Consider the following 15,129-nt stretch of genomic DNA (forward strand, 5'->3'; position numbering starts at 1 on the left):
ATATCAACTAAATATTGAAATATTTTATGTTTTAGGTTCTAATTTTCTAGCCAATAGTTAGCCAACATTAATTTGTAAGCACATCCTAAATACCAAGTATCTAAGAAAAAAAGAATTTCTTTGAACTTTCATTAAATATTCAATCATAGTTAATTGTAAATTGTAGAACATTATCTTACTTGTAATAACCAAAAAAATGATAGTATTAGTGTAATTTGCATCTCTTAATCTTTTCCTTTGCAATCATAGAGTTAGAAGTAAAATTACTGAATTGAATCTAATCTCTATTCATATTCAAAAAAAAAAAAAAATCACACACACAGACAAACACACACATTATTACCTTATTAGTGTTGATCTGTGTGATTATCATTCGAACAAATAAAACAATAAAAAATACTTTCATATAAGATATACTCACTAAATATTTTTTTTAATAATCTCAAAAATATAAATTAGTTGTTTAAATACCCATATTACTTAAGACGCTTTACTTTGTCTCAATTCAATTCAATTGAAGTAAGATATTTTCTGTAATATAGTTTCTTAAAATTTCAATGATAATTTTGCTATATATTCCTAAATAAGCTTAGAAACTTTTTATTATTATTATTATTTAGAAGCGAGTAAATTACATAACATTAGGAATGATTCTTTAAATGTCAACAACTAACTCTCATTCAAAATTTAGGACATGCCTTATGATTGATGCAATGCATCATATGTTTGTAAAGCCATTTGTTTAATCATAATTCAGATGTCAAAGTCTCAAAAATAATTGCTTATAAGTAAGAGGAACAACATATAAAAAACTGAATGAACCAAAGAATATTAGTTCTCATTTGAAGACTTCTAACCTTTATAATGTTTTCTATTTCTGATATGACTTTTTAATTAGTTTTTAAGAAAAAAAAAGTTGTTAATTTAAAGAAGTATTGACTTCATCTTTTCAAGGATTTGAAAATTCTTATATACTCTAATAACTAGTTGATCAGCATTTCAATTAAAAAATAATGATAAAATCAAAATAATAGTGCAAAGAATGTTGATCGACTTAAGAGTGGCTCATCCCCAACGCCTCCTCATGCTGCTTGAATTCATGACCCGTGACACATGCTCACTTATATTTGTTCTTAATTAACTTCAAAAAACAAAGGAAACCGACAAATTATTACTACCGACAAATAACTGAGATATAACTGTTCAGTTACCCAGAAATTAGTGTGAGAAGATGCATGAAAAAGAGAGACAAAATTCAACAGCTGCCGGGAAATCATGCTCTTAATTTTTTGGATTAATGAGATCCAAAAAATGAAAATGAAATGCAAAATAAAATTTTTGAAGCACATATCGATAACAGAATCAATGCTGAAAGTAGAAATGTTTATTGTCCAAAGTCCTCTTATTGAATCACAGCGGCAAAACACAGAAGAACAGATATAGAGAGACGCTGAGGCTACACAAGAGTACTGGACACTAGTCTAGGCTATAGGTACGATCAACCCATCAGAGGTCCAACCTAGGGTCATACTCACAAGGCAAGTTCTTCCTCCACAAAACATGCTCCATAGCTCTTCGCCTGATGCAACATCCCTTTCATCCATAACACCCTCTCACCCTCCTTGCAGAACCAACTTTTCCATGTTTTCTATCCATCAAGTGCTCCTTGTATTCTCCTTTAATATTGGCCTGCAACTGTAACACCAAAAAAGTATTTCACAACCTAAATAAAGGGAGCATCTATATTGATTCCTGACAATTAAACTCCAAATTACCACTCTACATGTGTATTGTATATTGGATTGAGATTCTTACTCTCTGCCAGAATAGATTAAGCAAATCTCACTGAAACCTTCAACCAGCTGCTTCTTGAATAAGATGTTATCAGTGATCTATAGATTGGAACATGTACAAACTTGGTCTGAAGAAGCCAGACAGCAAGCCCGGCATTGAACCTTCGGTGGGATCACTGAAAGGGGGGGTCCTCAAAACAGTTGATTTATTTCAGAAACGATAATGATCTGGAAATTATTAAGGCTTCAGGTTGTACAATGGTAGAAGAAGCCATGACCGAGACAGTAACTGACATGAAGCATCTTAGCTTCTCATCCATATGCACATGAAGAAGGCAGTTCTGCGAGGAAGTGAGATAGTGTCTTGGGTGAAGGGACTGTTGCGTCAGCCAAGGAGCTTATGGGCATATTTTGTGGTGGAAGAACTTGCATTGATTACGACTATAGGATGGTCCTAGGATGCGTTCCTCGGACCTGGAGGCACATTCACTTGCAAGAGAGTAACAGTTAAACTCATGTGAGATCTTCAGAGAGTCGGAGGGTGATGATCCCCATCCCATTCTCTCTCTCCCTCTCCGCAAGGGTCTGAGATCTGATCTCAGTGAAAGCTTAAGCTATATAGGTCAGGCAAAGTAAACGTCATCCTCTTTTTCTTTGTCGGTAGAATTTTTAGCCCTTGGTGTCAATAATTCATTTCCACCGACCATCAGTATGTCTGATTCTCTATGTTCAAATTATCTCGAGACAGAGCATACAGAAAAAGGCAATAACATGCAGTGACAACAAACCTCAAACCAATTTGTAAAAGAGCAAAAGTACATTGTCTAGGCTGTAAAATCTTCAAATGCACATATCGAGACAGGACTTTATGTCATACATTGGTTGTTGGCAGCTTTAAAGGTCCCTTCTTTAACAACACATCAAATAATGTAAGTTCGGTTCGATGAAACTTAGCCACACAAACAGAAAATGAAAAGCAGGGACGATATATGAGCAATCAGTTGTTTTCTTTTCCAGCTGGAAATACAGTTTGATGTTACCCTAAAATATTCAGTTGGTAATAAGAATTATAGTCATACAAAATAATACCAGTCATATCAACTAGAAATTAGTCGGAATGTCCAATAAAGAAAAAACCCTTGGTTGTAAACAGCGACTTCACGGAGTTTACAGAACTTTAAAACAAAAGCAGCCATAAGCAATAATCATAATGCTCAATCCCATCATGCAGTAGAAAAACATGCCATTAATGGCCAAAAAGGAAAAAGACCAAGCAATTAATATTGCCACAAAATTTCAACAGCAATTCCACTTCTAATTATCTGTTTTGGTCACTAGTAGCCACACCTAAACCACAAAATAGATAACGGAAAAGGTGGGTCTAATGCACGTAGCAGAATTTAGAGCTGAGCTCTGCTTTTTAATTCACCAGGACGACCTTGATCTGGCTGCAGCCGTGACAAATTTTTGGGCTCCCATATCTGTGTGTATGCTTTGGAAATGAAAAGGAAACGAATATGTCAGACATTGATTTGTTCATTTTAGAGTAACTTCTTTCGGAATAAAGCATATGATAGATAACACAAATCCTCTGCCCCCTTTCGTGCCTCCATCCGTGCCTCCTCTCCATATTTTTGCCACCTATCCTATCCCTTAATGAGATGTTAAAAAAGGTAGTGGCACAATTTTTAACACCGTTAACGTCACTTTAAAGAAAAAAAAACAAAATCTCATACTAAGATTTCTTCCTATTTGCGAACACAAATCCTCTACCCCTTTTGTGCCCCCATCCATGCCTCTTCTCTATATTTTTGCCATCTATCCTATCCCTTAATGGGATGTTAAAAACGGTAGTGCCACAATTTTTAACACCGTTAACGTTACTTTAAAAAAAAAAATCTCATTCTAAGTTTTCTTTCTATTTGCTGCCTACTTCACTTTTACCTTGTTTTGGCTACCTGCTTCTCTTTTGCTTCACTTTCACCAAGATACTTTTTATAAGTTTTTTTTATTAATTCTTTAGGTAATCACACAAGGATTGCAAACCATCTTCCAACTTGTTTATCCCAGATTGAGCACGTCAATACACATTATGGTAGAAAACACTCTCCTTTGATGCTATTCCAGAGCAATTAGCGATTTCAAGTTCAACAACTTGAGGGAGATTAATTGTCCTTTGAGATATTAAAAAAATACGCTTACGCGGAGAAGCTAATACATGTGTATGTTCTGTAATAAATTTAGCAACACGTAATTTATCATCATATCGTGAAACTTTTAATATAGTTAAGTATCCAAATCTTGTTTCTGGACTATGACTTTTGATATTATCATCTCTTTTATCATTTCTTCGAGTTCCTTGGCAAGAACAACAAAAAACCCATCTACCCAATTACCATACTTATTCTTATGTCCTTTAGTTCTTCGAATACTAAATCCAACTTCTTTGGCATATCTGTTGTAAAAATCATAAATATCTTGTTCTGTTTCAAATTCCATTCCAACTTTTGGAATAATTTCTTCTGACATATTTTTATGAGCTGAAATCATAATATTAGTATTAGAATCAATCATGTTTGAACACTTATCTTGCTCAAGATTCTGCTCCTCCATTGGTTTAATTGATGGCAGAATATCATCTTCAGTAAATTCTAATATTTGACATAATCAATCTTTATTAATTATATTTGTAGTTTCTTTATTCATACCTTAAAAAATAAAAATAAATAAATTTAGTTATCTTTTAAATTAATAGAAGAATCATACCTTCTTTTCCTACTATTTCATTCTATATGCTCAAAAATTTATTAATTAAACACAATTAATGATAAAAATACATCAAATTTGAATTAAACAATACACATACCACATATATATAAATATATAAAGTTTAAAAAAATAAAAAATAAAAAAATAAAAAAGCCTAAATTAAAAAGTTAATGAAAAGAGAACCACCTACGACTAAATTTGATATCAATATTTTCATGAAAGAACAAAATATATAATGAAACATGAATAATTATGAATAAGACATAAAAAAAAAATTGAATGCCTTTCAAAAGAAAAATATGAAAAACGTTATTTGCAAGCACAAAATTCAATAAAACCTCATGTACTGAATCAATAAATATAAAATTGAAATCTAANAAAGTTTAAAAAATAAAAAAATAAAAAAGCCTAAATTAAAAAGTTAATGAAAAGAGAACCACCTACGACTAAATTTGATATCAATGTTTTCATGCAAGAACAAAATACATAATGAAACATGAATAATTATGAATAAGACATAAAAAAAACTGAATGCCTTTCAAAAGAAAAATATGAAAAACGTTATTTGCAAGCACAAAATTCAATAAAACCTCATGTACTGAATCAATAAATATAAAATTGAAATTTAAAGAATTAATAAAAAAACTTACAAGAAGTATCTCGGTTGAAGTGAAGCAAAAGAGGAGCAGACAGCCAAAACAAAGTAAAAGTGAAGTAGGCAGCAAATAGGTAACACAAATCCTCTGCCCCCCTTTCGTGCCCCTATCCGTGCCTCTTCTCCATATTTTTGCCACCTGTCCTATCCCTTAATGAGATGTTAAAAACGGTAATGGCACAATTTGTAACATCGTTAACGTCACTTTAAAAATTTAAAAAAAAAAACAAAATCTCATTCTAGGATTTCTTCCTATTTGCTGCGTACTTCACTTTTACCTTGTTTTGGTTGCCTGTTCTTTTTTGCTTCACTTCAACTGAGATACTTTTTGTAAGTTTTTTTATTAATTCTTTAGATTTCAATTTTATATTTATTGATTCAGTACATGAGGTTTTATTGAATTTTGTGCTAGCAAATAATATTTTTCATATTTTTCTTTTGAAAGGCATTCAGTTTTTTTTATGTCTTATTCATAATTATTCATGTTTCATTATGTATTTTGTTCTTGCATGAAAATATTGATATCAAATTTAGTCGTAGGTGGTTCTCTTTTCATTAACTTTTTAATTTAGGCTTTTTTATTTTTTTTATTTTTTAAACTTTATATATTTATATATATATGTGTATGTGTATTGTTTAATTCAAATTTGATGTATTTTTATCAGTAATTGTGTTTAATTAATAAATTTTTGAGCATATAGAATGAAATAGTAGAAAAAGAAGGTATGATTCTTCTATTAATTTAAAAGATAACTAAATTTGTTTATTTTTTATTTTTTAGGGAATGGATAAAGAAACTACAAATATAATTAATAAAGATCGATTATGTCAAAGATTAGAATTTACTGAAGATGATATTCTATCATCAATTAAACCAATGGATGAGCAAAATCTTGAGCAAGATAAGTGTTCAAACATGATTGATTCTAATACTAATATTATGATTTCAGCTCATAAAAATATGTCAGAAGAAATTATTCCAAAAGTTGGAATGAAATTTGAAACAGAACAATATATTTATGATTTTTACAATAGATATACCAAAGAAGTTGGATTTAGTATTCGAAGAACTAAAGGACATAAGGATAAGTATGGTAATTGGGTAGATAGGGTTTTTTGTTATTCTTGCCAAGGAACTCGAAGAAATGATAAAAGAGATGATAATATCAAAAGTCATCGTCCAGAAACAAGATTTGGATACTTAGCTGTATTAAAAGTTTCACGATATGATGATAAATTACGTGTTACTAAATTTATTGCAGAACATACACATGCATTAGCTTCTCCGCGTAAGCGTATTTTTTTAATATCTCAAAGGGCAATTAATCTCCCTCAAGCTGTTGAACTTGAAATCGCTAATTGCTCTGGAATAGCACCAAAGCTGATGATTTAATTTTTTATTGTTGATTATAATACTTAATTAATTTTTTATTTGTATATGTATAGGCTCAAATACCATAAGTTCCTATTTCACAAAGAGAAACTTCAAAAGGAGACGAGAAAGATAGATGAAAGATATGACTTCACCAACATATTTTAAATATTATTGTAATTTACTTACGCAGGATAAAAGTGATTTAGTTTGCTTTTAAGATAAAACTTTGGTTTTAATATTTGTTAAGTTCTATATAGTTTGAATTATGCCAAACATTGTTTTATTTGATATCAAGAATAAATTTGGAGTCTTCCACTTCTATTGGGTGGAAAGTTGGGATGCCGAACTTGTGGGCATGTTTTTCATGGAGGCTGCATTGTTCGATGGCTAGAGAAGAGTCACTTGTGTCTGCTGTGTCGCTATGCCATGCCACTTGATTGATGAAGAGTCTTTTTTTTTTCTTTTTCATTATGGGCATGGATAAATCCCACGTTTGTAATTCATGAAGTCAAATAGATATTGAGTTTTGCTTCAATTATAAATCTCATGTTGTTTTCAAGTTAGGCTTACATATTAGCTATATTTCTTTGTTTTCTACCATAATGTGTATTGACATGCTCAATCTGGGATAAACAAGTTGGAAGATGGTTTGCAATCCTTGTGTGATTACTTAAAGAATTAATAAAAAAATTTACAAAAAGTATCTTGGTGAAAGTGAAGCAAAAGAGAAGCAGGTAGCCAAAACAAGATAAAAGTGAAGTAGGTAGCAAATAGGAAGAAAACTTAGAATGAGATTTTGTTTTGTTTTTTTTTTTTAAAGTGACGTTAACGGTGTTAAAATTATGGCACTACCGTTTTTAACATCCCATTAAGGGATAGGACAGATGGCAAAAATATGAAGAGGAGGCACGGATGGGGGCACGAAAGGGGGCAGAGGATCTGTGTTCGATGATAGAAGGGTACATAAAAAAAAAAAAAATCTGTTGTTAACTTTTTTAGATTGTAATTGTAAACGAAAAAATTTTACAAGGTAAAGGTGAAAACCTATGTGAATCCAAATCTTTGTCATGTGTTCTATTTTTTTTTTTCTTATGTGATAATACTTGTTTGGTTTTTCTTTTTTATGTTTTAATTTTTGAAATCATATTTTAACTTTTGAGTGATATTTTCGTTGTAAATAGATGAAAAATAAATCTCAAATGAAATCAAAATCATATTTTTGTTATTAAATCTTGTTGTTTTAGCTTCAAGAGAGTGAAAAAGTTTGAGAAGAGGGAGAGGACATGGTCGGATCAGCTTGTTAAAATCTTATAAAATGGTTTAATCTAAACTAACATTGTTTATTCAGTATGTATGTCAAAGTTAGCATTGAAGGCAGATACTAAAAGAATTGAGTTTAAAACTGTTTGCTAATTATATGTCTTCTCAATTTAATAAAAATTTAAATAATTTATTACTCTTTTATAAATTTAAGATTAAATCATTTAATAATTTTTAATAATAATTTCTATAACGTTTATAAAATTTAATAATTTTTGTTAGTAACTTTTATTTTTTAAATAACTTCAAAATTGTAAATCATTTAAAATGATATCATACGGAATGTAATAGATATATAATAATTTTGTCCTTAAAACTAACTATTTAAATCCTCAACTTAATATATAATAATTTCAGTTCTTAAATTGGCAAATTAAGCCACCCCATGCAGCTTCAAGTAAATGGGAAAATTATCAAGAAAAGGAAAACTCACACGATGGAATCCATTATAATTTGGCAAACAAAAAAAAGAAAAAAAGAAGAAGAAGAAAGGAGAAACAAAGAGGAAGCAATTTGTTGATCATAAATGAAAAATGTTTTAAAAATTACAAGATTTAGAACACTTTTGAGATGCAAGACCTGAAATAGGAAAATATATAACGTAATCACCTTTATTATCTGTTCAATCCCATACGTGAATATAGTAGAAGCCGCAGAGCCCTTATTCCTTCCAATTTTTCTTTCTTGAAAAAGATCAAGTTAACTTTTATTGTCAATTAACAGAGCTTTGGGAAACATCAAATCAAAGAACTAAGATTGAATGATGCCATCATCTTTGCTAATTCATTAGTCATTTGCATCTGCAGCTTCAGTCTTTCTAACTCACACATAGCCTGGAGAGTTGGATCTTGTATTTCTGCTGGTTCTGGTTGATCCTGAGTGGTCCCAGACGCAGCATCTTCCTTAAGATGAATTTCATTGGATTGTGGTGCTGTGGTTCCACTGCTAGAGACATGTTCTCCATGACATGTTTCACGTCTCATCTCCTTTGCAGCACAAAGAGCATGCGCAGCAAAATTACAAGCAAAACAGTTGTAGGACCAATACTTGCAATCCAACAATTTGTGACAGATATCACAGAAACGGGAGGAAACATTAGGGAAAGGGAGAGAATAAGTGAGGCTAAGACTATGCAAATGAGATTCGTGTTTTATAATTTGAGGTAAGAAAGCACATGGGACATGGAGATCAACGTCACATAAAGGACAACAATAGGAAAAGGCATTTCCAGTGTCACCACACGCATTACAGGCGAAGGTGCCAGCCAAGTGGGTGGTGTATGGGACGAGCGTAAGATGGTGAAAGGGGTGCGAAGGATGTTGCAAGGAACGACCTGCATTGCCACATTGTTCATGGAGGAAAAACTTGCAGCCCAAACAGCCATATGCAGATCCTGAACAAAATGAGTCGCAGCCTGAGCAACGGTATTCATGATCTCCTGGCTGCAATTGGTAAATTCTCAAGTTATGTTGGTGGCCAAAATGCTTGTATTCCATTATCTCTGTCTCTGTTTACTGTAGTTTGGTTGATAGAACTGCTTTATTTATAGCATTTCTCGACAAACTAAGTCAAGTTTTCATTAGTTTCTAAAAGGAGAGTTTCATGTTTCTTGTTCTTTATTGGACAAATACAATATGCATATATTAACAAGTTGCTAAAACTTTAAAGCTTTTATAGCTGGCTAGTTGGTCTATGCAACTGCCAATTGATAGTGGACATTTTTATAGTTTGACTTGGAAAAAATGAACTATTATTCAATGATTCGATTGTAGATGTATATCCGCCATTTTATCTAGGTTTGAACACTTCAAATGCGCACAGAAAACAATATATTGACTTGCAGGAAAATTCTGAGAAGTTTGGCTTAACAAACAATATTATTGATTTTCAAGAGTCCATTTTTCTACATTTTCTCTTCTCCCTAAGGTTACTTTCCCTCAATTCTCCTAATTCTGTACCTGCAAGACACAGCACTTGCATATAAAATAAAATAAAATAAACAAGCCAATCCTCATTTCGCAAAAAAGTCCTCCTTTTATATTTTATTCACTCATAAATCCCATTGATCTTAATTGCAATTATGGCAAGATGAGTTGATTTTAATAAAAAAAAAAGTGTAATAAAATTTCACATAAAATTATAACATAAAAGATAATTTTATATGAGAAAATTGTGAAAAAGGGCCATCTTCATAACTTGATTTTAAAAATACCCATCAAAATAAAATTAATAATTTTTAATTATATTTAGTCATGACTTGATAAAAATATCTTTGAAACCATTTCAAATAAATTAAACAATCTATCACAATTTTTCCTCATTTCCGTCTCCACTTCCGATTTCTCTCTCTCGCCATCCAACTCTCTCTAATTTTATCGATTTCTCTCTTCAACATCTATCTGTTGTGCTCTTGATTTTTCTCTTCCGTGCCTTCAGGATGCCGAAAGATGGTTTTGATGTGCTTGGGGTGGGCGGCTATTTGGAAAATTTAACTTTTAGATGTTTTGGATGAAACTTAAATGATAAAATTGATCACAGATATTTGAAATAACTTTTAATTAAAAATATGTTAGAAACATTTTAATCGGTGCTAAATCATAAAAGAAAAATAAAAGGAAATCAAGAGAGTTGAAAGGATTTAAAGTTTTAGTTCGTAAGTAACAATAATATTTCAGACATTAAAGTATAACAAAATTTTTTTAAATATGACATGTAACAATAATATTTTTTCAATATGACGTGTAACAATAATATTTTTTTCAACATGACGTGTAACAACTTTTTTTTTTAACTATGACGTGTAACATGTTTTTATACATAGCGTGTAAAAATAATATTCTTTTAACATGATGTGTAACAACTTTTGTTAATTATGATGTGTAATATGTTTTTATACATGACGTGTAACAATAATTTTTTTTCAACATGACGTGTAACATCATATGCACTTAATATAAAGAGATTTAATGCATGACGTGTAACATGTTTTTGTACATAACGTGTAACATCATGTGTATGGCGTGTAATATCACGTGCATTTGATATAAAGAGGTTTCATTAAAGATAATTTTGTTCAACTTAATTAAAAACAGTTAAAATTATAAAAAAAAAATAATTTTGGAAAGCATCTTATTTTTAAGCGTAATTTTTTAAAATGCCTCTTATTATATTAACTAAGTATAAAGGTTTTGATGTGTATCACTGAGAGAATCTAAGATAAATGCAATCTGTTCTTGAAAAAGTATATGTAAAAGGAACAGAGGATAGTATACCTAAAACCGAACATATTGGTAGCATAATAGGAGCTATGATATTGGCAAGTATTCAACAAGAAAATAAGCTGACAACTATATAATTAACTTGAAAAATTCTAGCGCTCTGGAGGCTAGCTCTAATTTATTTACTATTGGGATTCAGATACAAACATCAGTATGAAGTTACAGGAGAACCTGGGATATCCCAATTAGAAGATTTCCTACAATTTTTTTTTCTGCCGGCCTGTTACATTGCCAGATACGATCTGTGTCGAGCCAATGCATACTAGACAAAAAACTACAACCTTGCAATTTAGGAAGTGTTACCTGTGGCTAAGGCCGGCACTGGGCCACCTTGGAGGTTCAATACCCGCGACTTGAACATTGTGCAAAGGGGCAACAAACACGGTAAGAAAGAGGTGAACTTCCCAATACAATAGAAGTAATTTCTTCTGTTCTTCCTCGAACAATCTTCATCAAGCAGATTCCTTCCCTCAACGCACACGCTTAGACAAGCAGAGAAAGAAGCAAAAAGTTGCACAAGGAGCAAACGAAGATAGATAACTAATAGAAAGAGAAGATGAAAGCACTTCAGGAGGAGCATATGTATCACCATTTCAGTCATCACCATCCAATGGTACGTACCAATTTAACCTCTTCAGGAAACGTTACCTGTTCTGGGTGCAAGCTCGACATACTACCAGCTAAGGGCCATTACCACTGCAAAACCTGTCCTTTCTACCTTCACCAAGTGTGCTACAATATGCCTAGGAAAACCCGACATCCTGGCCACCCTGCTCACGTTTTAACCCTCCATATCATGCCTTCATTTGGAGAGGAAACCTTCAAGTGTGAGGCTTGTGGACATCATATCAATGGATTCTACTACTACTGTGCAGAATGTTCCACTTGCTACCATATCTTATGCTCGGCACTGCCACTTTCTGTAGCAATCACTTCCCATCTTCACACGCTCAAACTAGAGTTTTCACCTCCTTATGACTTGCGATGTGACATATGCAAAGAACCGGCCAGCTATAAAGGATGGCTTTATAGGTGTCAAATCTGTGAGTTTGATACACATCTTGCCTGTGCCATTTCCAATCAAAGAACACAATCTTTTCGGCATCCAACTGCACCATTGCCAAACCCTTTGACAAGACAGATTATGTATTCCTCAGCATCCCTAATGGAAACTAAACAAAGAGAAGATTATGTCAACGAAGGCACAGAACTAAAGCAATTAGTATCCCAGGGCGTCCCTAGGAACATCAGAGAGAACAGAACACAAGAAAATTTTCTTAAAACAGTGGTTGGATGGGATGAGAGATTGCATAGTCCTAAAAGGAAACTTACAACAAGAAATGGCCAGGATGAAAACTTCGGATCAAGTCACAAGCCGGATATTGCTGGCACTTCTCCGAAACCAAAAGTACAGGCACAAGAGACAGACCAAACAAGTCTAGTTTCAGGTGACTTGAGTACAGCTCCAAGTTACCAGTTTAGCGATGGATGTTTTTCAATAGATTTGGCAGGATCTTATTCAAGTTTCGATCATACAACTCTGGCAAGAAAGGAGCCTAAACTTTCTGATACAAGCCCTCTCCAGAAGGTTAAAGAAACAATCAGTGATGGAAATGACATTATGATCGAGAGGATTATGAGCAACTTTGAACTAACCAAACAAGAAACTATTTATGCTAAGAAGGAAAGTTTTGATTTTTGTAACCCGGACAGTAGGATGAAAGAGGGATTTTTAACCGGAGATGGTACTCATTCAGGGGGGCAGAGGAATAGAAAGAAAATGTCAAATGAATCCAGGTGCGTGTCTGGAATTGGAGATCAGAGCAGCAAATCCGAGCAAGTAAGTGCAAGTAACCAAATAACATACTCTAGCATGGCTATCTTTGTCTTGTACAAAATAGTTTTGACAAGTTTACATGTTCTATAACCTCCTGACATTATCTCAATCCAATTGATAATTACTTCCCTCCATATTTTAAACAGATTAAGTTCTTGCAGAACTGAACAAAATTCAATAATACTTTTTTTGTCAAATGTGGGTAAAATCATTTATTTTTAAAGGGTAATAGATTAATGCATCGTTAGGTTGTTCCGTATTTGCAGGGAAGATCAGGGTGTTCATCTTGTTGGAAGCTCTTCCAATATTGCTTTTCTCCTAAGTATGAGAGAAGTACTACAGTTTTCAGTGATGGAAGAAATTGAAAAGAAGAAAAGGGAAATTGTGTGCAAGATTGTTAATTTTCAATCCAGGGTAGAAAGCTACTCACCCAGGATGCTCCTCCTTTTTCTGTTTTTCCCCTTTCAAACACATAGTTGTAAATTGACAATACGCTAGCTATTCAAAGTTTTGGCTAGCTTAATATGATGTCCCTTCAATCTGAGTCAGGGTTCCATTATCATCTCCTTTAAAGTTTGGCAAGCAATGTAATGATGAACAAATGAAAGTAGTATTTGAGTTTACCTCAATCCCCTGGTGTAGTAGCCTATTAGGATCACAAACTGAGACATTCCTAATTGCTGTATCTCATGATTGACAGGATTGAAGTCTCCTGACTGCAACTAATGAAACTGAAACCTCATACTCCTACAATAATCGGATTTAATCCACTTTTAGACACCGCTTTAAGTTATTATTAAATATTTGGTCTTTAAAAATTTTATTATTTGCATATCATGTCCTCACTTATATTTTGTGTACTTTCGAATTCAGATCATTTAATGCATCCTTATTTGATAAATTATTACTCTGATTTGATATTTACGGTGTCCAGCTTGTAATGGCAAAACTCAGGAATGTCCAGCTTGTAATGGCAAAATGCAGGAATTATAATTCATATGGCTTAGGAGAGGGCTCAAGAGTTAGCTATTGAGCACACTGGAAAAACAATACCTTACCTTCTGTTAAATATATTAGCTCGCTTTGACTTGAGATGAATAGATATAATTAGCTGAACAATGCAAAATAAATGAATAACTGGCAAGAGTTAAACTCAAGCGTTAACTTCCCTGTGAAAGAGACAACTAGAAAAGTACAGGTTGTTTTCTTCCCTGGATACCGAAGCTGTCCCCTGACTAAAGTAAATTTTTTAGTATCTCAGATTCGCCATTGTATTCTGTTTTCATTCCAAACAAAGCAAACAGTTATAATGTCAAGCCCAAATGATGCAGGTCGACTTGGCATATGGCGGAGATTTAATAATTTTTTAACCAGATAACCTTGCAATCAGGGTTTGTCATAATGCGACATCTCATGGAAAATTGCGTCCAGGAGATGACATGTTCACATACAATCTGCTCAATAACTTAGCAATTCAAATATCCTTATAGTGCTTCTGAATTCTCCAGCAGATTAACGATCATTTCATGGAGACACAGAAAGGCAGGCTTGATATGGATCCAGTTATTCAACATTTCAGTCACCTGCATCCCTTGAAACTGCAAAGTTTTCAACCGCAAACCACAAATACACTTATATGTGCAAGTTGCAAGTTAGAGGCCTCAGGATGGTTCTACTTGTGCAGTACGTGCAACTACTGCCTACACAAAACTTGCTCCCGGATGCCTCAAAAAAAAAAAAAAAGCACCAAGTCGACCCAAAACATAACCTTGTTCTTCTTTCAATCCCTGTTATGCCACTGGTTCCTTCAAGTGCAATGCCTGTGGGAAACTTGGCAAAGGTTTTTGCTACCACTGTAAAGATTGTCAGCTTGATATACACACTCTTTGCGTCTATAAGCCCTCATCAGTCAATACTAGTACCCACCATCACGCCCTGGAACTTTGTTTCAGCTCCCCCTATAGTAAGAAGAAATTTCAGTGTGACATCTGCAAGCAATATGGTTCAAACCACTGGCTGTATAGGTGTGGCTCCTGCAAATATGATGTTCACATGAACTGTGCCATCGCCAACCAATTGCAGGCTGCAAAGAGATCCAACAG

The 15,129-nt window shown here is 33.0% G+C and overlaps 2 protein-coding genes and 1 long non-coding RNA gene across 3 annotated transcripts; 1 reads left to right on the forward strand and 2 right to left on the reverse strand.

Moving 5' to 3' along the window:
* LOC18599119 lies at positions 1,351-2,392 on the reverse strand. The gene is made up of 2 exons (XR_001927847.1): positions 1,816-2,392; positions 1,351-1,695 (listed from the first exon to the last, which is right to left on the reverse strand). It is a non-coding gene; the product is annotated as an uncharacterized LOC18599119 (long non-coding RNA).
* LOC18599120 lies at positions 8,650-9,408 on the reverse strand. Its single transcript, XM_007028947.2, has one exon. The coding sequence runs from the start codon at positions 9,406-9,408 to the stop codon at positions 8,650-8,652; it is 759 nt and encodes a 252-aa protein (XP_007029009.1).
* On the forward strand, positions 11,747-13,570 carry LOC18599121. The gene is made up of 2 exons (XM_018120992.1): positions 11,747-13,030; positions 13,294-13,570. The coding sequence occupies exons 1-2, from the start codon at positions 11,747-11,749 to the stop codon at positions 13,390-13,392; spliced, it is 1,383 nt and encodes a 460-aa protein (XP_017976481.1). The 3' UTR covers positions 13,393-13,570.

Source organism: Theobroma cacao, chromosome 5, assembly GCF_000208745.1.
Source record: "Theobroma cacao cultivar B97-61/B2 chromosome 5, Criollo_cocoa_genome_V2, whole genome shotgun sequence".
In the NCBI taxonomy this organism is placed as follows: domain Eukaryota; kingdom Viridiplantae; phylum Streptophyta; class Magnoliopsida; order Malvales; family Malvaceae; genus Theobroma; species Theobroma cacao.